General features: G+C 56.4%; 1 protein-coding gene and 1 pseudogene across 33 annotated transcripts; both read left to right on the plus strand.

Annotated features, from left to right (window-relative positions):
* The first annotated feature begins 465 nt into the window (after positions 1-465).
* On the plus strand, positions 466-8,516 carry LOC112926063 (probable ribosome biogenesis protein RLP24; annotated as a pseudogene).
* Positions 8,123-21,547, plus strand: MIB2 (MIB E3 ubiquitin protein ligase 2). 33 transcript variants are annotated; one of them, XM_072730953.1, is made up of 21 exons: positions 8,146-8,839; positions 10,482-10,635; positions 11,129-11,223; positions 14,952-15,221; positions 15,293-15,464; positions 16,413-16,519; positions 16,604-16,798; positions 16,960-17,102; positions 17,210-17,317; positions 18,221-18,325; positions 18,409-18,571; positions 18,653-18,786; positions 18,889-19,037; positions 19,123-19,279; positions 19,371-19,531; positions 19,631-19,757; positions 19,832-20,065; positions 20,512-20,690; positions 20,761-20,948; positions 21,041-21,106; positions 21,189-21,547. In XM_072730953.1, the coding sequence occupies exons 4-21, from the start codon at positions 14,975-14,977 to the stop codon at positions 21,425-21,427; spliced, it is 2,874 nt and encodes a 957-aa protein (XP_072587054.1). In that variant the 5' UTR covers positions 8,146-8,839; positions 10,482-10,635; positions 11,129-11,223; positions 14,952-14,974; the 3' UTR covers positions 21,428-21,547. The 33 variants fall into 33 exon arrangements, with proteins under 33 accessions (XP_072587066.1, XP_072587054.1, XP_072587058.1 ...); XM_072730957.1 differs by having other exon boundaries at positions 8,148-8,839; positions 17,222-17,317; XM_072730950.1 differs by having other exon boundaries at positions 8,158-8,839; positions 11,129-11,333.
* The last annotated feature ends 968 nt before the right edge of the window (positions 21,548-22,515 follow it).

Here is a 22,515-nt window from a genome sequence, read left to right on the forward strand (position 1 = left end):
GCCTGCCTTCGGCCCGGGGTGTGATCCTGAAGTCCGGGGATCGAGTCCCACGTCGGACTCCCTGCATGGAGCCTGCTTCTCCCTCTGCCTGTGTCTCTGCCTATTTCTCTATGAATAAATAAATAAAATATTTTTAAAAAAACAAATAAATAAGCCTTTATTTTTTAAAAAGATTTTCTTGGGGATCCCTGGGTGGCTCGGCAGTTTGGCGCTTGCCTTCGGCCCAGGGCATGATCCTGGAGTCCCAGGATCGAGTCCCACATTGGGCTCCCTGCATGTAGCCTGCTTCTCCCTCTGCCTGTGTCGTCTCTGCCTCTCTCTTTCTGTGTGTGTCTCTCATGAATAAAGAAAATCGTTTTTATTTTTTTACAAATATTAGTTTATTTATTCATGAGAAACACACACACACACACACACACACACACACAGAGGCATTTGGTCAGTGGGAACCCACACACTTTCAACATGTGTATTGAGAAGTGTTATTTCTGTTCGGGTCCTATTTACCCCAGCCACGGCATTGTGTTTGTCCACAATGATTGCAAGGTATTCAGATTCTGTAAATCCAAGTGTCATAAAAACTTTAAAAAGAAGCGTAATCCTCACAAAGTCAGGTGGACTAAAGCATTCCGTAAAGCAGCTGGTAAAAAGCTTACAGTGGATAATGCATTTGAATTTGAAAAACGTAGAAATGAACCTGTCAAATACCAGTGAGAGTTATGGAATACAACTACTGATGCAATGAAGAGAGTTGAAGAGATCAAACAGAAGCGCCAAACTAAATTTATAATGAATAGATTAAAAAAAGATAAAGAATTACAGAAAGTTCAGGACATCAAAGAAGTCCAGCAAAACATTCATCTTATCCAGGCCCATCTTGCAGGCAAAGGAAAGCAGCTGGAATAAAAAATGGTGCAGAAATTACAAGAGGTTGTGGATATGGAAGATATTTCTTTAAAATTTTCACTCTTGGGGGATCCCTGGGTGGCTCAGTGGTTTAGCGTCTGCCTTTGGCCCAGGGCGCGATCTTGGAGTCCCGGGATCGAGTCCCACATCAGGCTCCCGGCATGGGCCTGCTTCTCCCTCCTTCTGTGTCTCTGCCTCTCTCTGTCTCTATGTCTATCATAAATAAATAAATCTTTAAAAAATAAAAAATAAAATTTTCACTCTCTATTTCTATACGTGTGTTTGAAAATCTCCTTAGGAGACTAAGAACTTATAAATTATCAACTTATATATATATATATTTTATACATATTTTTTATCAATTTATATTTTAAATAAGGTCACTCAAATGAAAGATAATAAAAAGTACATCTCTTGTACATTGCTGTCTGCAAAACATCAGATATTGTGGATGTTAGATTGCATCTTCATTGTTAAACCTTCACTGATAGTTACATTTATGTAAGTCATGCAAATTCTTTTTATAAATACAGAGTGAAAAAAATAAAAATTAAAATTAAAAAAATAAATAAATAAATAAATAAAAAGATAAATAAATAAATACAGAGTGAAATGCGGACATAAAATGGTCTTGCCATTTGGATGGTGGTAGGAGGTGGTATTTATATAAGAACTAATGACAAAAATTCATAGCTAGCAATATGTAAAATAAATTTTCTTTGCAGTAAAAACAAAAAAGGTTTTAGTTATTTATTTGGCTGAGAGAGAGAGAGCACAAGTAGGCTGAGTGACAGGCAGAGGGAGAGGGAGAAGCAGCCTCCTGGCTGATCAGGGAGCCTGATGTGTGGCTCCATCCTGGACCCTGGGATCATGACCTGAGTGGAAGGTCGTGAGTTCGAGCCCCACACTGAGTGTAGAGATCAGTTAAATAAAAACCAAAAACTAAAAAAAAAAAAAAAAAGATTATGGTTTCATGTACACAGCCACAATGTACTTCTGTATGGAGACAAGCCCTTAGAATCCATGGAGTGTTCTATTTATTTTATTTATTTAAAAAAGATTTTATTTATTTATTTGTTTATTTATCTGTTTGTTTATTTATTTATAAATATTTTATTTATTCATGGGAGACACAGATAGAGAGAGGCACAGACACAGGCACAGAGGAGGGAGAAGCAGGCTCCCTGCAAGGAGCCCAGCGTGGCACTTGATCCCTGGACCCCGGGATCACACCCTGAGCCAAAGGCAGACACTCAACCACTGAGCCACCCAAGCATTCCTTATTTTATTTTTTTTTTAAAGATTCGAAAGAGAGTAAGCTGAGCAAGGGGCAGAGGGAGATAAGTCGACTCCCCACTGAGTGCAGAGCTTGACATGGGGCTTGATCTCAAGACTCTGAGGATCATGATGAGAGCTGAAATCAAGAGTTGGTCGCTTAATCAACTGAGCCACCCAGATGCCCCGCACAGAATGTTTTAAGTGTCATGGCATGCTCATCTACATCCTTCTCCAGTGCTCATGACAAGTAAGGGTGGCTGGTATTCACATTACAGCTGGTCCTATTGGGATGTCCACTCCGATCAAATTTTTTTTTTTCACTCCGATCAAATTTATACCCATATCAGCTCCTACTGCCTCTGGACCAATCGGTTCATCCATTTCTTGAGTGCCTTCTCTGCCTCTCTCGGGAAGGTCCAAGATTTCTTTGCTTTTCCCCATCTTTGCTCCTACTGCTCGAGATTGTAATTCTGAGGGAGTAACTTTTACTTCTACTACATGTAGCTTTAATGTCAGAGATCGACCCCTATGTCTCTTTTTCCTTTTAGGAAAAGATGTAGAAGTGTGCCCCCTACCTGGAGAGTCACCCTTCTGGAATGGTGCAAAGATCTGGAGACATGATCTGGCCATTCCTGTTTTCAACCGTCTTCCTAGTGAGGGAAGCACAGGGCTGTGTTCTCTTCACAGGGGCTTCTGTTGCTTGCAGGGTACACCTTTGCCTATGTGACAAATTTTTTCATCTGTGGAATCCAGTAGAATTTCAGTCAAAGCATTTTTTAAAAGATCTATTTATTTGAGAGACAGAGAGACAGAGACAGAGAGACAGAGACAGAGAGAGAAAGTTCATAAGCAGGAGGGGCAGAGGGAGAGAGAATCCCAAGCAGACTCCCCGCTTAGTGTGCAACCTGACAGAGAGCTCAATCTCACGACCCTGAGTTCATGACCTGAACGGAAATCAAGGGTGAGACATTCAGCTGACCTAGCCGTCCAGGCCCCTAGTCAGCAGCATTTTTGTCCAGTGATGTCATCTAAATCCCTATTCTTTGGTGACTTCAGGTCCCCTTTGTTCTTCTTGGGAAATGCACAGAGACTTCCCCTGTGCAGTTTCCAACCGGAGAGTCAACATCCACAGTGGCTTGGTCTTCCTCAGCACCATAAATTTACTTCTCTGAGGTAAACAAGTGCCATTGCCTCCATCAGCCTCTTCTGTGGCCTTCTTTTCTTTTTCTGGAAAATTGTGACCATTATTTTTTTTAAAAGATTTATTTATTCATGAGAGACACAGATAGAAAGGCAGAGACAAAGGCAGGCGCCAAACCTCTGAGCCACCCAGGGATCCCCAGTTGTGACCATTATTGTTCCATTCTTTCTTGCTCCAACTTTTTATCATCCATTTTTTCTTTTTTTAATATATATTTTTAAAGATTGCATCTGAGAGAGAAAGAGTGAGAGAGCTTGCACTCAAGAGAGAAAATGAGGGGACGCCTGGATGGCTCAGTGGTTAAAGTGTCTGCCTTCGGCTTGGGGCATGATCCTGGGATCGAGTCCCACATTGGGCTTGCTTCATGGAGCCTGCTTCTCTCTCTGCCTGTGTCTCTGCCTTTCTCTCTCTCTGAGTCTCTCATGAATAAAGACAATTAAAAAAAGAGAGAGAGAGAGAGAGAGGGGCGGGGCAGCCTGGGTGCCTCAGTGGTTTAGCGCCTCCTTCAGCCCAGGGCCTGATCCTGGAGACCCAGGATAGAGTCCTGCGTCAGGGTCCCTGCATGGAGCCTGCTTCTCCCTCTGCCTGTGTCTCTGCCCTCTCTCCTCTCTATGTGTCTCTCATGAATAAATAAATAAAATCTTGAGAGAGAGAGAGAGAGAGAGAGAGAGAGAAAATGAGTGGGGGGGGGCAGGGGAGAGGGAGCTGCAGCCTCTCTGCTGCCCAGGGAGCTTGACACAGGGCTCCATTGCAGGACCCCAAGATTATGATCTGAGCCGAAGGCAGACGCTTCACCGACTGAGCAATCCAGGCGCCACTCATGTTCCAATTTTTTTTAAAGATTTTATTTATTTATTCATGAGAGACAGAGAGAGAGAGGCAGAGACACAGGAAGAGGGAGAAGCAGGCTCCATGCAGGGAGCTCGACGCGGGACTCAATCCCTGGACTCCAGGATCACACCCTGGGCCAAAGGCAGGCGCCAAACCACCCAGGGATCCCCCCAATTTTTTTTCCAAAACCTTCTTGAATCCAAGCTGAAAGAGTCCCACATTTTACTGTCCCCGTCTGCGAGGGCTTCTGATTCACAGAGAGGCCAGAGGGAAACACTGCTGGACCTTGATCAAGGTGGCCTTCATCTTTGATTCTGGGGAGGTTCTGACCACCAAGAAGGAAGGTAAAGTTCACCTTGTAGGGGACCAGAAGCAGCCCCATACTGAAAGTCAATACACTGGCCCCATGGAAAATTGACTGGGTGGTCCAAAAAAGCTGTGATTGCTCCAGGTAAACACATGCCTGTTGTCAGGGGCAAATTCCCCGCTGTCTGGAATGCTGCTGCCTCCAGGAGAAGGAGCCGTGTCCTTTGGGCCTGGTGTTGACCGTACCCCTGACTGAACTGGGCAGTGGGAGGGGGGCATGGGAGTTGCCCCCCTCCTACTTTCTTCTTTCTGGTTGCCACATTGTTAAACTTTTAATTTCCTTAAAAATACCCATGATTGTTTGAATCAAATCCCATTGTGGATATATCTTGTCAATTTGGCAACACTCCTAGTGGTTGTTCTACCACAGTGATTTGCTTTCCTGAAGCTTCTTTTCGGTCAATCCATTCTTGAGCCAGTGCACTCCAGTTTGGATGCTTATTGGGACTGGAATAACTGCATCCATTGCGGTGGATTTGAGGGCCATTGCTGCCAAGGCTGACCACCTCAATCCCATATTCTAACTTCTAAATGTATTTAATTTTCTATCTCAGAGGTTCACCTTCTGTGTAACTTAGATTGATTCAGACTACAGCTTGGAGCACAGCAGCAAGGTGGGTTACGCCCTCTACAGTTCTGGAACACGTTGTCATCACATTTTCTATAATGCTTCTCTGACCCTACCATGCTTCTTCACAAACAAGATCCTATTTAATTCAATTCTAACACTACCTAGAGATAGCATCAGATCTCACAGACTAATGGATCAGACTGACATCACCCCCACACATTTTAGATACCTATCAAAAAGTCCAAGTTTTTGGACCCCCACCCGTGTCTCTAACCAACTGGCTAAAAATTAAAGGTTCCAACATCTCCCTCCTTGGGTTCAATTAATTTGCTAAAGTGGCTCACAGGACTCATGGAGATATTTTATTTACTATATTACTATCTTAAGATAAAAGGAGATAACTCAAGAACAGCCAGATTGAATTGTTGCACAGGGTCAGGGATGGGGGAAGGGTACGGAGCTTCCATGCCTTGTCCAGGAACACCTTCACATGTTTATCCGCTGGAAGCTCTCTAGATCCCGTCCTTGAGGATTTGCTGGGAGACTTCATAACAGGAGTGTGATTGGTTAGTGGTTGGCCATTGGATAATGGGCTCAATCCTCAGCAGTTCTCCCATCCCTGGAGGTCAGGGGGTGAGACTGAGTTCCAAGCCTCTCATCCCGTGGCTGGTCTCCCCATTGCTCATCCCTAGGAGCGTGAAAACTAATAAAGGAAAACCTCACTAAAGTGGACTGCTAATGCTAGAAGGGGAAGCTGAAAGGAGCTGTAGCATTCAATCTCAATTACAGGAAGAAAGGCCTCCTCAAGAGAATCACCAACAGGAAAGAACTGTCAATTACAGGCCCCAATAGGAAAAGATGTGCATTGCATCTCCTACAAGAAATCCACTGCCTCTGCAGCTCAGCCAGTGAGAAACCATCATCATCCTCAACTCCTGTTTCTCTCCAATGGGCTTTCATTCAAACAACCCTCCCAACCTCCCCTTGCTCCATAAAATAACAATTCTGCCTTCGTTCTCTGGACTTATCTGTAGTTTTGCCATAGCTTATGTGTCCTGAAATGTAATTCTGTTTTTTCTTTTTAAGATTTTATTTATTTATGAGAGACATAGAGAGATAGGCAGAGACATAGGCAGAGAGAGGAGAAGCAGGCTCCATGCAAGGAGCCCAAGGCGGACTCAATCCCGGGACTCAGGGATCACGCCCTGAGCCAAAAGCAGACGCTCAACCACTGAGCCACCCAGGTATCCATGTTAATTCTCTGTTATTACCAAATAAGCCCACTTTTTGTGGGTAAAACAACTGTTTTATTTTTAAGGTTAACAAAGTATTCCCCAAAACCACCTTATCAATATAAATGCAGATGTGACTGAAAGAGGCATTTTATGAGTATCAAGACAGAGCTTTAGGACTGTTTTTACTTAGGAAGTTCAAACATTTTACGAGCTCTGTGCTAGAAACAGGGGTGTAAACCAAGTGTATGTTTATTGTTATAAGTCACAAAATCACAGGTTAACTAACCAAGAGAAGAGATGGACAGTAAATTTAAGGATATCTACCAGAAAAACACTGGGTTAGAGAATAAAGTTACAGGATTAGTCCAAGAAGTGCAATGAGAATCTGAGAAACAGGGATCCCATCAGGAGCAAACAAGGGTTGCCTGGGTGGTGCAGCCCATTAAGCGTCTGGGTTCTGATCTCAGAGTCATGAGATGGAGCCCAAGTGCAGCCCTATGTTGGGCTCTGCGCTGGGCATGCCGTCTGCTTGGGTTTCTCTCTCCTTCTTCCTGTGTGTGTGTGCTCTCTCTCAAATAAATAAATCTTAGAGAGGAAAAAAAACACAGGAAAACAAGAGGGGAATTTTTAGGTTCCCCAACTGAAGGAAGAAAAAGAGCCTCCAGGATGAAGAGAAATGTGTACACAGGACAATGTAAGGCTCACATCAAAGCATATTGGTGTGATACTTCTGAGCACCAAGGAGAAAGGGAAGATCCTAGAAGAAACCATCGACCAAAAAAAAAAAAAAAAAAAAAAAAAAGAAACCATTGACCAGGACTCAGAATAGGTTTGTACTTTTCAATAGCATCCCTGCAGGAGGGAAGCAAACAGTACTATGTGAGACATTCTGAAGGTAAAGCGTTTCCCAACTAGAATTCTACTGTCTACCGAGCAGTCTATCAGAGATGAGCACAGAACATACTCTAGACACGGACCCTTTCCAGGAAGCTAGTGGAAGGGAGAGTAAACTGAAGGGAGATGCACGGATTCCAGGCAGGGTGACCGCAGAGCAAGGCCAGAGGGGCCTGCCCATGGTGTGGGGACGGGGACGGGGACTGGGACAAGGCGGAGGGTTGGGGCCTCTGCACAGGATCATCGGTAGGCCTGTGTAAAAACATCAGAGCGTCTGGAAAAACCAAATATGGCTTAGCAAAGATGTTGGCATGAGAACAACAGGTACGTGTGAAGCGGACAGAGGAGGACAGTCAGGCAGAGGTGACAATGGGCCACCACTGGGGCGGTGGCACTGCGGGCCTGCGGGCTCAGGCCTCAGGTCTCAGAGGGTCCACAACTCAGGCCTCAGGTCTCACTGGGCCCACAGCTCAGGCCTCAGGTCTCAGCTCAGGCCTCAGGTGGCCCACAGAGTGTCCACCGGGAACCCCAAGGCAGTGGCCTCTGTTCAGATCCGGAAGGCTTCGGCCGGCGGACCGTACAAGGGCCGAAAAGACGTGCCGCTGGGGGCGACGGCAAGACTGCTGCTCTTCATCGCGAGGCTTCAGTTCTTTTTTTTTTGCGAGGCTTCAGTTCTGCCGGAACCAAAGCCGCACACTGGTGTCACTGATTTTCAGAGACTCTGGGTGGAGGACGCCTCTGCAGGCCGCTGCATCCGTCTCCACGGCAACGGGCCGCGTCTCCTCGCCCGGTCTCTCCAAGCCGCGCCACGTAATGCCGGCGCGACCGTGACGCACTTCCGGGGAGGGCCCCGCCCCCTCCCTGCGAGTGGGCGTGACCGCAAGTTCAGCGTACGGGCGGCGCTGACCTCGGCTCCCGGCGGCTTGGCCCACTTTCTTTGCCCGGCCCATACAAGCCCGGTTCTCGGTGGCCTCCGGGGCACTAGGGCCCCGGCGCCCAACCCGACGAGGAGCCCAGTTCCTTCCTGTCCAGGCTGCTCAGCTCCGCGCCTCCCCGGACCCTTGGCGTGCTGAGGGGTCCACCGAGGTAGCCGCCGGCTTTTGACGACGCCTGTCACACGCTGTCCTACGTGAACGCGCTCTCCGTTCGCGAGTGCCGCGGAGGCGAGCCCGGACCTTTCCCGTCGCTGTCCGGGCAGAGGCCGGGACTTCCTCCGTCACGCCCCGCCCCCTGAGGCCGCGTGCGTCACCGCCTCCGCGGGGCCTCCTGGGAGTCGTGGTTCGGACCCGCCCCCCAGCTCTGGCGCTGGCGGGCTGCAAACTACAACTCCCGGCAGGCCGCGCGGCGGCCGCAGGAGCCCCGAGCTCGGGGTCCTCGGTTGCCTCAGCCGGTGGTCTCTGCGCGGCAGAACGGCCTGCCTGGCGGGGGCCGGCAGCGGAGGGGTCGCAGGCAGGCTGCTACACACGCCGAGGCCGCTCAGCAGGCCACTAGCAGATAGACTCAGCGCTTCTCGAGCCCCGAACCCCCGGGCCGAGCGGGCGGGACGCAAACTTCCGGGCAAGTGGAGGGGTCGACGGGGGCACTAGGGTCTGGCCCCGGGGCCCCGGGCGCTTCCTGAGGCAGGGGGGGGATGGGGTGGCAGGAGGCGGGGCGGCCCCGGCCTGGCGGGGCGGGGTCACGCTGGGGGTGCGCGCCCTCCTTGCCCAGTCCGGCCCGGCCCTCCTACGCTGCCCCTGGCGAGTCTTGGTCGGGGCGCAGTGCCAGGCCCTGACGTCCGCAGCGCCCGGGCCACCAGCCCTCCGGCTCCAGTCCCGGCGGCAGGTGGTGCTTGGGCGCTGCGGCCCCTGTGCGCCCCACACTCGCTGCTGCAGCAGGCGCGAGGCCGCCAGAGCCAGAGGATCTCTGCAAGGCAGGGGGCAGGCGCCCCGGAGCGGCGTTGGCCGCGTTGGTGTTGGCACGGAAATGGGCACGTAGACGGCGGGCAGCGCGGGACCGGACGGGTCGGCCCTGCCCGCCGCGGTCCTGTAGGACGTGCTAACTGTGCGTCTTGGCATCTCCCAGGCGCCATAGGGCTGGATGGCCCAGGGCTCGCGCTGAAGCTCAGCAAGGCTGCAGGCCAGTCCCCAGGTCTCCAGGCATCAGGGCTGCAGTCCAGTACTGTCAGGGGGGGCGGGGGGGGGGAGGGCGCGACTGGACGGTCAGACAGGTGAGCTCTTGACAGGCTTGCGGTGTGATAGTTTGGATTTGGCTGTTGCATACTTTGGATTCTGTTTGATGTCCTGTCAGAGGAGTTTTGGTTGTTTTGAGTGTGTGTGTGGGGTGGAGGGTGTGTGTGTGATAGATAATTCTGCTTGTCAGTCCTCTGCGTTCAGAACTGATTGAAGAAATGAGGAAAGGTGCCAAACAGTTCTTCCTGATAGGCACCTGTGGGGCTGGGGATGAGGCAGGCAAATGGAAGTCCAGGCAAACCCAGTCCTTCCTGGCAGGTCCCCTCCTGGCCTGTTGCTTCAGGTGCAACAAGTATCTGCTTTAGGTGCCCCTGTGACACCCCGGTCTGCATGGTGCCTGAGGGGACAAGATTCGGGGCTGAGATCCGGGTGATGACAGCCCTGCACTTACTTTAGGCCTTTGGAAGGCAGGTGTCTTCATGCTGGGCCTCGTTGGGTTTCCTGGGCTCTGTCTCAGGACTTCACCCCAGTCCCTCATGGGCCAGACTCCCCTGCACCCCCACCCAGGATGTCCACCTTGGTCTTAGCCAGAGCTGCTACATGACAGGAGCCTGTGATTCACCAAGTTTGGCCAGTTGACTGTGCCCCTCATGGTGTTGATTCAAACAGCATCATCAGGCACAGCCCGAGGCACAGGAAAAGGGGTGGCCGCTGCCTGTTGCATGTCGTGTCAGTGTCATGTAACTGTATTCTATTGAATAAAGGCAATTTGCCAACTTCCTAGCTAAGTGGGATTTAATCTTTATGGCTTTTAAAAGTTCTTCCAATAAAATATTCACAAATAGGGAAAATCTCTTATTTCTACACTGTCCTAAGGTATGTTTTGGAAATCCTTCTGCCTCCAAGAGCTGGCAGTTCCTTGAGATAAGAAAAACTATTACCCAACAGAACAGACCCAGATGTCAGCCCGTTTGGTTGAGGTGGTAAATACCAGAAGTGTAAAACTGCCTTTTAAAAACCATTTTCTCCAGACTTGCTTGCTGGCTGCCTGTTTGGTTTGCTGTGTTCTGTGTCGGCATGGCTGCTAGTTTCCAACAGGAAATCTTGGTGGCTGTCAAATTTGTGACCCGAGAAGTAGCCGCTAAATGTCTGGAATGCTGACACGAGACTGGTTTGTGTGCTAAGGTAAGTTATAGTCTTGCTAACGTGTATCTGTCCCTTGAGTCCTCACGCTCTGACTGTCTTGAGTCTTTTTGTTTTTTTGAGAGGTTGAGAGAGAGTGAGCTGTTGCTTGCTCACGCACCAGTGGGGTTGAGGGCGGGGGAGGGGGGGCATAGGAAGAGGGAGAGAGAATCTTTTTTTTTTTTTTGGAGAGAGAATCTTAATCAGACTCCGTGGTGAGCGTGGAGCCTGATGGGGCTTATCTCATGAGCCTGAGATCACGACCTGAGCTAAAACCAAGATTTGGGTGCTTAACTGACTGTGTCACCCAGGCGCCCTGCTTCAGAGTGGTTTTAAACATCTGTAGTGACTGCCTCTGCAGGGATTTGGGTGCTAGGCAGGGCTACAGCCTATAAGCTCTGTGGACAATGTCAGAGGACAGCATTTCTGGTAAAAGAAGAAAAATAACTCTTTGGGTGAATTTCCCACTGAAACGGGTGCTTTTTTTTCTCTCTAGCCTCTCTGGGTTTGGTTGCTGCCTCCTGACTGCTGACCCTGGTCCATTTCCCACTTGCCACCTCCTCCCTGCACAGCCCGGTGGGACCTTCTGAAGTAAAGTAGTGGGTCCTAATACCAGGAGGGGTGGGCACCTGATGTCACATGGGGCATGCTCAGCGTGTGCTGGGCCCTGGGGACATCAGTGATGGAGCCCAGGCAAAGTGGTAGGTGTAAAGGAATGATGGAGAGACCTGGAAAGCTACCTGGCCGACGTCACGAGGGTGCTAGGATACTGTGCTGAGATGTTTCTGAGGCCCAGGAACTGAGTGCCCTGTGCCCATAGTGACATGTAGGAAGGGACAATGGGTTGTTGGAGGTTCAGGGTCAGGCCTGAACCAAGGTGCCACCATGCTGGATGGAGATGCCAAAGCAGAGGGCAGACCTCATGACTGGTGGGGATCAGGTGCTGGAGGGGAGACAAGGGGATCCCAGGGCTAGGGCTGTGGGTGTCTCCAGAGCAGGCTGCTCCTCTGTCCTCCACCATCTTCCTCAGGGGGTGCTGGTCTGGGTACCCAAGGTGAGGGGCCACAGGAAGCCCACGGCTCAGCGGGTCCCATCTGACTGTGTCCCACGCAGGTTTCTGGGTTCCTGTGAGGAACAGCCCTGGGAAGGCTGGCAGTTCCCCTGCTAGGCATGGGGTACAACTGATTGTGTGTGAATGCAGTGGAGGCTGGCCAGAAGCACCTCTTGCTACAGGCTGGACTGTGCTGCTGCCTCACGTGGCACTGTTGTGGGCTAAAGCCCAGTCCTGGCTTCTCACAGAAACTTCTGGGCACTCTTCCACCCCGCACCTCATTTTTTGCTGATGGCCATAGAGCCAGGCCAAGCGTGGGCTACAACTCATTCTCCTTGGCGTGCCCCCTATGTCTTGTTGGAAATGATCATGTAGTGTAAGGGCAGTGGGCAGGCAGGTGTGGCCAGCTGGGCAGGTTGAGGGCATGCCATCCTGGCCCTAGAATGGCTCATGCCACTTGGGTCCTTACCTGCTCTGAGTCCTTTACTTCTGTGTGGAGCCTGTCTTGGGGCTCTGCAGATGGGCTTCTCTTGCCATCAGGGATCTTTAGTTGGCCTGTCTGCCCACACTTGTCTAGGTTTGTGGTTGCCTGGGACGAGATGCATGCTGGCTGAGTGTTGCTCGGCAGGAGCATCTGGGGAGAGCAAGGAGTAGCCCAGTGTGACCTGCCTAGTGCTGCCATTTCTGGTGGGTTCTTGGCATGGAAGAGGATCGGCAGAGGAAGGCAGGGTAGGGGGTCGGACCTGTGCATTAAGGGGCATGCCACCACGCTGCCAGCAGGCCACCAGCTCAGGCTGTGCTGCTCTGTCCAAGTCAGATGTCTGTAGCAGCTGCTAATGGGCAGGCACCAGGCAGGTGGCTGAGGCCACACGTGGAGGGCCTGCTGTACCTCCTTGCCCAGGTGCAGCTCACAGGATGCCTCCCCTCATCTGCAGCTTGCTGGCATTTAAGAGTCACAGGCATTCTCGGAGGGGGAGGGGGGCGTCCATACTGTGGCTGACCTGGGCTTGGCTGTGCTCTGGAAGAGAGAAGTTTTTGGTAACGGAGCCTGCAGCGGTCTCAGGCCCAGGTGCCATGCCTTAGCAGGGGCCAGAGACCAGAAGGGAAGGGGGCTGAGAAGCAGCAGTACGGGGAGGCCAAGTGACCCAAGAGGTGAGGCTCTCGAGATGAACAAGCAATGAGGAGTTTCTTTGAGGAAAGGCTCATAATTAGTCCATGGGTTGGAAAGGTTTGTCCTGAGACATCCACCTGCTTCTGTGAAAGCCCCAGAGGTACTGCCTGCACAAGGTGAAGCAGCAGCTGCCATAGGGAACCCGTCCAGGAGGGAGGAGAATGTGCAGACGGAGCTGGCTAGGTGTGGTTCATACCCCTGAGAATATGAGGTGGTCATTGACTCAAACACCAGGCTGGGCATGGACTGAGGCTCAGCCCCATGGGCAGTGCCCCTTCCCTGCCTATCCTGTGCTGGACATGGGTCTTGCCGTGGACCTGGGCAGACGGTGGATGTCAGAGGGCCCGTGGGGCTCGGCCCCTGCTCCTGGCAAAACCTGGCCACTGCCCCTCCTCACTGCTCACCTGTGGCCTTAGCTGGCTGGCAGTGTTTCCTGAGGGAGCCAGGCCTGTGATATGGTGAGTGTCAGATTTGGGGGTGGGGCAGGACCCAGGACCCTGGAGAGGGGCCTAAGTAGAGGCGTGATAAGTGGTTTTCCTCCATATTACTGGCCAGACGGGACCACTGGGCACTCATGGGAGCTGGAAGGAGCCTGTCTGCTCTTTAGCTCCTTTTCCAACCTCAGAGCCCTGCTGGCAACACTGCAGACCATGTCCAGAAATGGTGTGCTGATTGCTCGCTTACTATCGGGGAGTCTCTGGGTCCTCTGCAAGTCCTGTTGACTTTCTCTCTTAACAGTTACTCAAATCTATTTGTGTCATTAATTTAAAAAACTTTGTTGAAGAAACACATCTAACACAGGTCCCAGGTCATAGGGGATCCAGATTTGCGAAGTGAATAGGCACGTAGTTAGCACCCAGGTCAAGACATACTGTGTCCCTGGGTCCCAGAGTCCCTGGAGCTGCCTCCAGCAGGTTCCCTGCTGCCGTCACCCTGAGTTTGCTTGCCATGTTTGTGTACTTTCCATAAATGGATTCAGATAGCAGGCACCTGGCGGCCTTCCTTGCACATCTGCGGAGCTGGCCCATGCATCGCGTGGTGGGTTTGTGCTCCCAGGGTATATGTCACATCTCATGACCAGTTCACCTGGAAGGGCATGGGATCAGAGCTGCTCTGTACACAGCCTCCACTGCCCTCTGGTACAAATCCGGAGTGGGTGGGTCACAGTTCTCTAGGGAAGACCCCGGAAGTGGGGCCCTGAGTGACCCCAGGCACTGTCCACTGCCCTAGGGCAGCGTTCCACTCGGAGGCAGTGGCCTGGTGGCCGGAACCTGTGTTTATCAGTCTTTGGGCAGATGCCCCTTTACTCTTGGGTCACCTGCTTTGTGTCCATCTGAGTTCCCCATATGCTCTAGAGACAAGCCCTCTATGGTGCCTGCACACACTGGTTCCTGACATCAGCGCAGTGTCACTTAACAACTGGCTGCATGAGAGAGTCTGGGTTTTTGTGAAGGCTTTATTTATTTATTTGACAGCACAAGTTGGGGGAGAGGGAGAAGCAGACTCCTTGCTGAACAGAGAACCTGATGTGGGGCTCCATCCCAGGACCCTGGGATTGTTAGCTGAGGGCAGATGCTTAACCGACTGAGCGCCCCCTGGGTGTCCCAAATCCATTAATTTTAGAACAAATGTGTACTGATGGCCCACTCTGCCGACCACTCAGAACTGGATCTTTGAGCACAGGCGGCCACTCTTTGGGTATTTGCCAAGTCTTGTTCCTGGGGGTCCACCGGCCTCTCTCTAGGACTGCCCCTGGACCTCTGCTTGTGTTCACCACAGCATCTCATAGTGGCTGGAGGGGCCTTTCCAAAGAAGGGTCCTACCTTTTCTTCAGGACAGGTGCCATGTTGCATCTCTGCAGCTTATGTCCCCTGCTGCTGGCCAGTGGCCAGGTGCACCTCCTTTGGGCTGTAGCACACATGCTTATCATGCTTCTCTCTGCCTCAGGGCATTTGCACATGCCCTCATGCCCCTCCCTGCCTAGCTCTCCGAGACGTGTCCCCCCCCCCTTCCCCCATCTCCCTGGCAGCCCTCCCAGAACTGGTGAGAGCCTGTGTGGCCTTCTCCATGTGGCCTGAGGGTACCATCTGCCTGCAGGTCCCGGAGCAGTCCTGCCCACCATGGACCCAGACCCCCAGGCAGGTGTGCAGGTGGGCATGCGTGTGGTACGCGGCGTGGACTGGAAGTGGGGCCAGCAGGATGGCGGTGAGGGCGGCGTGGGCACAGTGGTGGAGCTCGGCCGCCATGGTAGCCCCTCGACCCCCGACCGCACGGTAGTTGTGCAGTGGGACCACGGCACCCGCACCAACTACCGCGCTGGCTACCAGGGTGCCCACGACCTGCTGCTCTATGACAACGCCCAGATCGGTGTGTGCGGCTGTGGTGGTGGGGGGGAGGGGCTAAAGGGTCCACACTCGCTGACCCCGCCCTGCCCCCAGGCGTCCGCCACCCCAACATCATCTGCGACTGCTGCAAGAAGCACGGCCTGCGAGGCATGCGCTGGAAGTGCCGCGTCTGCTTCGACTACGACCTGTGCACGCAGTGCTACATGCACAACAAGCATGACCTCACCCACGCCTTCGAGCGCTACGAGACAGCCCACTCCCGCCCGTGAGTTCTGCCCGCTGCCCCTGTGGCCGTGTGCTGCTCTGGAGGGCTCGAGGCTTTGGTGGCACCGCCTCCCAGCTTGCCCGTGCCCCAGGTTTGGGACAAGCAAGCATGCGCCTGAGCAGGCCTTGGCCCCCTGGAGTGGTGGGGGTGGGGAGGCATTCCCCTCCGGGCTGTGGCTGAAGCCCTTTCTGAGCTGCTTCCTGGAGGAGTGGCCAAGGTCGGGGTCACCACAGAGGCCTGGCGGTCGCCACCGACCCCCACCCCCTGTGGAAGGGTAACCCAAACCAACCATCAGAGCAGGTCTGCATGGGTGGGTGCTGTGTGCAGGATCTTGTCCTGGCAGTGGCCCTGTGGGGGTGGAGGAGGAGGGAGCACTGAGCGGACCTGTGTGTGGCTGTGTGGCCAGTGTCTGCCATGGGAGCCCTGGGCACCCGGTGCTTAAAACTAACCCAGAGGCACAGCTGGGGAGACGCTGTTGGCCTGCAGGGGGCCTCCTTCGCTGAGGGTGGGCAGTGGATGAAGCTGGGAGGTGTCCCTGGGCTGAGGTGGCTGTCTAGATGCCCCGAGACCCCACCTACAAGGTCTCACACGTGGCAGGGAGTGGTGCATGCTCAGTGCCAGCCACCTGCTGCCCAGAGTGGGAGCAGGGGTCGGCGGTCTGTGGCCACCTCTGGGGGAGCCCGTGTTACTGGTTCTTCTGTTTCTTTGTGCCGAGCTGTACCCTGAGAGCCAGGCTATGCACTGAGCTCTGGGGACAACCCTGACAGCAGGTGGCTCATTAGGAGGTACCAGGTGTGGAGGGACAGCATGAGGCCATGCTGCAAGGGGCCTAGGGGAGGACAATGACCTGCCAGGCCAGCCATCCTGGGGCAACAACTGGGTGGGCCAGAGGGCTCGCACTACTGCCCTGCTTGTCGCATGGTCCAGTGCCCACTCGCTTTCTTGCAGGGTCACGCTGAGTCCCCGCCAGGGCCTCCCGAGGATCCCATTGAGGGGCATCTTCCAGGGGGCGAAGGTGGTGCGGGGCCCTGACTGGGAGTGGGGTTCGCAGGATGGTGAGTGAGGGTCTGGGCTGCCGGTGGCTGTGGCTAAGCTTCCTGGCACAGGCTGAGCCTGCGATGGGGCCCTTGTCTCCCCAGGAGGGGAAGGGAAGCTGGGCCGAGTGGTGGACATCCGTGGCTGGGATGTGGAGACGGGCCGGAGTGTGGCCAGTGTGACGTGGGCTGATGGCACCACCAATGTGTACCGTGTGGGCCACAAGGGCAAGGTGGACCTCAAGTGTGTGAACGAGGCAGCTGGTGGCTTCTACTACAAGGAGCACCTCCCGAGGCTTGGTAGGGGTCCCAGGGATGGCACCCTGCCTGCCCAGCTACCCTCCTGCCCTTGCTGTGTCCTGGGGCAGTGCTGGTGGGGACTGACCTGTGACATGGCCGGGGGTGGGGGATGCTGCCAAGGCGGGATGCCACTGAGGAGGGGGCCTGTCGCCCACCCCCAGGTAAGCCAGCAGAGCTGCAGCGCAGGGTGAGTGCCGACAGCCAGCCTTTCCAGCACGGGGACAAGGTTAAGTGTCTGCTGGACACAGACATCCTGAGGGAGATGCAGGAAGGCCACGGCGGGTGGAACCCCAGGATGGCGGAGGTGAGCCGCCCCACCCGCTGAGCCCCCTGTGCCCTTCCTGTCCCTGTGTCCTCTGGACCCCCAGCCCTCCCGCTCCACCCAGCCACAGCCTCCGTGACCCGCCACAGTTTATCGGACAGACGGGCACCGTGCACCGCATCACGGACCGTGGGGATGTGCGTGTGCAGTTCGGCCGTGAGACCCGCTGGACCTTCCACCCTGGGGCTCTCACCAAGGTGCATGGGGGGCTGGGCTGAGCCCCAACTGTTCGCTTCTGCACCCCGTCTGTGTACCTGCTCAGCTCTGGGAATGCCCTTCTCCAGCCCTGAAGGAAGAGGGGAGGGCTTCATGGGGTCCAGAGGGCCTGAGTTACACAGGGAGGGGACTCAGTCATGAGAGTGTGGTGCTGGGGCAGGCAGGGGCTGGCAGCCCAGGCCTTGGCCTTTCTCCTCCTGGCCTGAGGGACCCACTGCAACATTAGAGGTGGGAGGTGACTTTCTAAAATGTCCTGGTGGGTGTGGTGTGGGGAGCATGTGGGACTGGTGGGGAGGCCCTTGAGGAAGAGGGTAAACACTTAACCAGGCAGTGGGCACAGGGCTGGGTATAGTGAGTGCTGCTGGGGAGCAGGGTGGTTTGGTTGGGGGCCCTGGCTGGGGGCTTATACCCCTCTCACTGGCTCTGGACCTGGAGTCCTGGCCTGGGGGTTGGGGGGTGTCAGGAGTCAGACGGGAGGGCACAGGTGTGGAGAAGTGGCCAGGAAAGGCTTGGGGATGGGGGAGGAATGGTTCCTGACCCCGCCTCCCACGGCTCTTGTGCCAGGGCCCCACCCCCACCCCCTGGGCTGGTCCAGACTAGTTTTGGCCATGCCGTCTGCTCCTCTGTCAGTGTGTAGGGACAGGCCTGCCTTGGCCTTCACCCATGTCAGCTTTGGTCTGGTCTGGATGCCACTGCCCAGTTCTATGGCTGTCACTCCCATGGCTCTGGGGCTGGCCACCCAGGGCTGCCCTGGTCACTTGTGGCCCTCATCCAGCTCTCAGATGGGGGCTGGGGTCAGGTTCACGCCTGTCAGTCCTTTGGAGCTCCGTAGGCAGCCACACATGCTTGGGGGTGCCCCTCATGTGCCCCTCTCTCTCACTCAGCACAATGCCTTCTGGGTGGGCGATGTGGTACGGGTCATCGATGACCTTGACACAGTGAAGCGGCTGCAGGCTGGGCATGGCGAGTGGACAGATGACATGGCCCCCGTGAGTACTGCTGATCCCACCCCCACCCCACCTCTCTCACCTGGTGGGAGATCTGCCCATGACCATCCTCTCTCCCCACCTAGGCCCTGGGCCGCATTGGGAAGGTGGTGAAAGTTTTCAGAGACGGTAACCTGCGTGTGGCAGTCGGTGGTCAGCTGTGGACCTTCAGCCCCTCCTGCCTGGTGGCCTACCGGCCTGAGGAGGATGCCAACCTGGATGTGGCCGAACGTGCCAGGGAGAACAAAAGTGGGTATGCCCACCTTGGGTGGCCGGCAGGAGGCAGGGCTGCCCTTGGCCTCCACGTAACTGAAGCCCTGCCCCACCCAGGCTTCCTGAGTGTTGCCCTGGAGAAGCTTCGAGCCCAGAAGAGTGACTTGGAGCACCCGGGGAGACTGGTGGTGGAGGTGGCCTTGGGCAGTATGGCCGGGGCTCTGGACCAGCTGAGGCGGCACCCAGAGCAGGCAAGGCCCTGATACTCGCCCTACCTGCCATCCTCCCTTCCACTGGCCTGCCCCAAGGATGGGCTGGAGGGCTGGGGACTGACCTGCTGGCTCTCCTGGTAGGTGGACACCAAGAACCAGGGCAGGACCGCCCTGCAGGTGGCCGCCTACCTAGGCCAGGTGGAGCTGGTGCGGCTGCTGCTGCAGGCACGAGCGGGCATGGACCTGGCAGATGATGAGGGCAATACGGCGCTGCACTATGCAGCCTTGGGGTGAGGCCCTGGCAGGGACACGGTGGGGGCTGGGGTGCAGGTCCAGCCAGTAGGCACAGGACCCTCCTGCTTCCTCTTCTGTCAGGAACCAGCCTGAGGCTGCCCGGTTGCTCCTGAGCTCCGGGTGTGGGGCCAATGCTCTTAACAGCACCCGGAGCGCAGCATTGCATGTGGCTGTGCAGAGGGGCTTCCTAGAGGTGGTGAAGGTCCTCTGTGAACGTGGCTGTGACGTCAACCTGCCTGTAAGTGCGGAGTCCTTTGGCTGTACCCCTGGGCCCAAGGATACAGTGGCATTTACCTTCCTGCTGGGTGACCATTGACCACTGCCGGCAGGATGCACACGCGGACACACCTCTGCACTGTGCCATCTCGGCGGGCGCCGGCGCCAGCGGCATCGTGGAGGTCCTCACTGAGGTGCCGGGTGTTGATGTCACGGCCACTAACAGCCAGGGCTTCACCCTGCTGCATCACGCATCCCTCAAGGGCCACACGCTGTGAGTGTGGGGTGGGTGCACCTGGTGGCCAAGCTTCCGTGGTGCTGCTGGGACACTGAGGCCATTCCGGACCCCAGACACGTCTCCCTGCTCCCACAGAGCTGTCAGGAGGATTCTAGCTCGGGCACGACAGCTGGTGGACGCCAAGAAGGAGGATGGCTTCACAGCCTTACACCTGGCTGCCCTCAACAACCACCGGGAAGTGGCCCAGATTCTCATCCGGGAGGTGTGGACCAGCACAGGGCCTCGGGGGCCAGGGCTGACCTGGGGTCCCTGGGCTGAGCCTTTACCTCTTCTCAGGGCCGCTGCGATGTGAACGTTCGCAACCGTAAGCTCCAGTCCCCCCTGCACCTGGCCGTGCAGCAGGCCCATGTGGGGCTGGTGCCGCTGCTGGTGGACGCGGGCTGCAGTGTCAACGCCGAGGATGAGGAAGGGGACACAGCCTTGCACGTGGCCCTGCAGCGTCATCAGCTGCTGCCCCTGGCAGCAGATGGGGCCGGGGGGGACCCAGGGCCCTTGCAGCTGCTGTCCAGGGTGAGGAAGTGTGGATCTGGGTACTGAAGAGGTGGGATAGAGAGCCTGGCTGCAGGCCAGAAGTGGGGCCTGAGGGACTGGCCACCTCCACTGTGGGTGTCTGACCAGGGAGCCAGGCCTTCTTGGGGGTGGGTGAGTCCAGGGGACTGCGGTTTGCTAAAGGTGTTTTCTGTGACCTCAGTCACCGCAGAGTGGCCCAGGTTCCCTGAGAAGATGTGCTGCTGGCCGGCTTGGGAAGAGAGGATAGGGCACACACAGCAGGGCAGGGTGGGGTCCATCAGAACTCTGCCCCTACCCCGGAGTTCCCTGGCTGGGCGCTTGGCCTGGCCACCTGCCTCCCTCCTGTTCCAGCAGCCTCACCCTGAAGCCCCGGGGGCCGGGTGCTGGGAGAGGCTCCTGCATGCCCAGGGCCTGCCTTTACCGGCCTGCCTGTGTCTGCCGTCCAGCTCCAGGCCTCAGGCCTCCCGGGCAGCGGGGAGCTGACGGTGGGAGCGGCGGTCGCATGCTTCCTGGCGCTGGAGGGCGCCGACGTGAGCTACGCCAACCACCGCGGCCGCAGCCCGCTGGACCTGGCCGCTGAGGGCCGTGTACTCAAGGCCCTGCAGGGCTGTGCGCAGCGCTTCCGGTGAGCCCGGCGAGGTGGGGGGCGGGACCCGGTGCCCCGGGCCCGTTCAAGCCCCCTCCTCCAACCGCAGGGAGAGGCACGCGGGCGGCAGCGGGGGTGCGGCCCCGGGCCCGAGGCTGGTGCTTGGCACCCCCAACACCGTGACGAACCTGCACGTGGCTGCGCCGTCGGGGCCCGAGGCCGCCGAGTGCCTGGTGTGCTCGGAGCTGGCGCTGCTGGTGTTGTTCTCGCCGTGCCAGCACCGCACTGTGTGCGAGGGTGAGTGCGGGAGGCCGGGGGGCATGTCCCCGGTCCCCTTGGGCCCGCCCAACCGGGCTCCGGCTTCCTCTCCCCTCCCCCGCCCCCCGCAGAGTGCGCGCGCAGGATGAAGAAGTGCATCAGATGCCAGGTGGTCATCGGCAAGAAGCTGCGGCCAGGTGGGTGGCTCAGCCCGGCCCGCGTCTGTGCGCACGTCCCGCCGCCGCCGCCCTGCCCCTGACCCCGATCCCCCCCCCGCAGACGGCACAGAGGTGGCCAGCGCGACCCCCGCGTCCGGCCCGCCGCGGCAGCTGGTGGAGGAGCTGCAGAGTCGCTACCGGCAGATGGAGGAGCGCATCACCTGCCCCATCTGCATTGACAGCCACATCCGCCTCGTGTTCCAGTGCGGCCACGGCGCGTGCGCACCCTGCGGCGCCGCGCTCAGCGCCTGCCCCATCTGCCGCCAGCCCATCCGCGACCGCATCCAGATCTTCGTGTAGCCCGCGCCCCCCCCCCCCCCCGCACTCCCGGCCGCGCCCCGCCACGTTCCGGAGCCACGTCCCGCCGTCGCCTTCGCAAGCCCCCACCACGTGTTTTATAAAAAGATTGTCGGACTTTTACGTCTGTTGCCTGCCTGGGGCGGGGTGGGGGCGGGTGGCGCAGGTCTGCCGCTGCCCTGGCTCTGCGCTCTGGGCCGGGCCCCCGCGTCTAGCGGTGTCCTGGCTTGGGTTCGTGGAAGGACGGCGCCCAGGAGCGTGATGTCCCCCGGAAGCCAAGGCTTGGCCATTAGTCCAGTGTCTGTGTGGGGGGGGTTCCCTCCGACCCCTGCCCCTTCCTCCTCCCCGGGCGGGCTGTGCAGTCGCCTCTGACCCGGGCCCCTGCTCCCCTGGCAGGGAGTTGGGGGAGGTATTAGTTTTCGGCCTGAGACCCCTAGGGTCTTGGGACCATGGAGCGTGGGAGGCAGACACAGGGCAGGAGGACCTCGCGTGGGGGCAAATATTTAGCCTTGGAGAGCGGGGCGCAGCTTTTGCCTGGGCTCTGGCTGGCAGGGCGCTTTCCAAGAACCACCCGGAATGCTCCCCCAGAGCCTCAGGGCTGTCGGCCAGCAGCTTGGCACTGACCCCGCTGGCCTGCTGTGCTGCTGTCACTGGGCGCCAGGCCTGGATGGAGAATGGGGACGGCCAAGCCCCCCAGCCGGCCTGGCCCTCTGCCTCTCCCTCTGCTCCCTGTCCCTCTGGCCAGGCGTCCCCAATCCCAGGTCCCCCAGCCCCGAGGGGCCCACACCAATAACCCTTTGAGGCTGGAGGTTTCCGGCCTCAGGACGCTGCTTCCTCGCCTCCCCATCCGGCTGTTCCAGACCTTGGCCCCAGCCAGGGGAACAGTTCTTGGCTCCCACAGCCGCCGCACTCCATGCGCTTCCCCACTAGCTCCCATGGGGTCTCTTCCCTCCAGCTCCCGTAGCAGCTGGGTCCTCCCTGACAGCATCCCCATGCCGCCTGCGCCTGCCCCCTCCCCTGCGTCTCGCCCCGACCTCTTCCCTGCCCAGTGCCCAGTACTCCACTCTCCTCATCCCCACCCCTCTCAGAGA

Source organism: Vulpes vulpes, chromosome 12 (genome assembly GCF_048418805.1).
Source record: "Vulpes vulpes isolate BD-2025 chromosome 12, VulVul3, whole genome shotgun sequence".
Lineage (NCBI taxonomy): Eukaryota > Metazoa > Chordata > Mammalia > Carnivora > Canidae > Vulpes > Vulpes vulpes.

Bases quoted from the DNA above. Each gene is read 5' to 3' on its own strand.
- MIB2 (XM_072730950.1), top strand. From the start codon at position 11,279: ATGCTCAGCGTGTGCTGGGCCCTGGGGACATCAGTGATGGAGCCCAGG. The intron at 15,465-16,412 runs GTGAGTTCTGCC...GCTTTCTTGCAG, and splicing joins GAGACAGCCCACTCCCGCCC to GGTCACGCTGAGTCCCCGCC. The intron at 21,107-21,188 runs GTGGGTGGCTCA...CCCCCCCCGCAG, and splicing joins CGGCAAGAAGCTGCGGCCAG to ACGGCACAGAGGTGGCCAGC.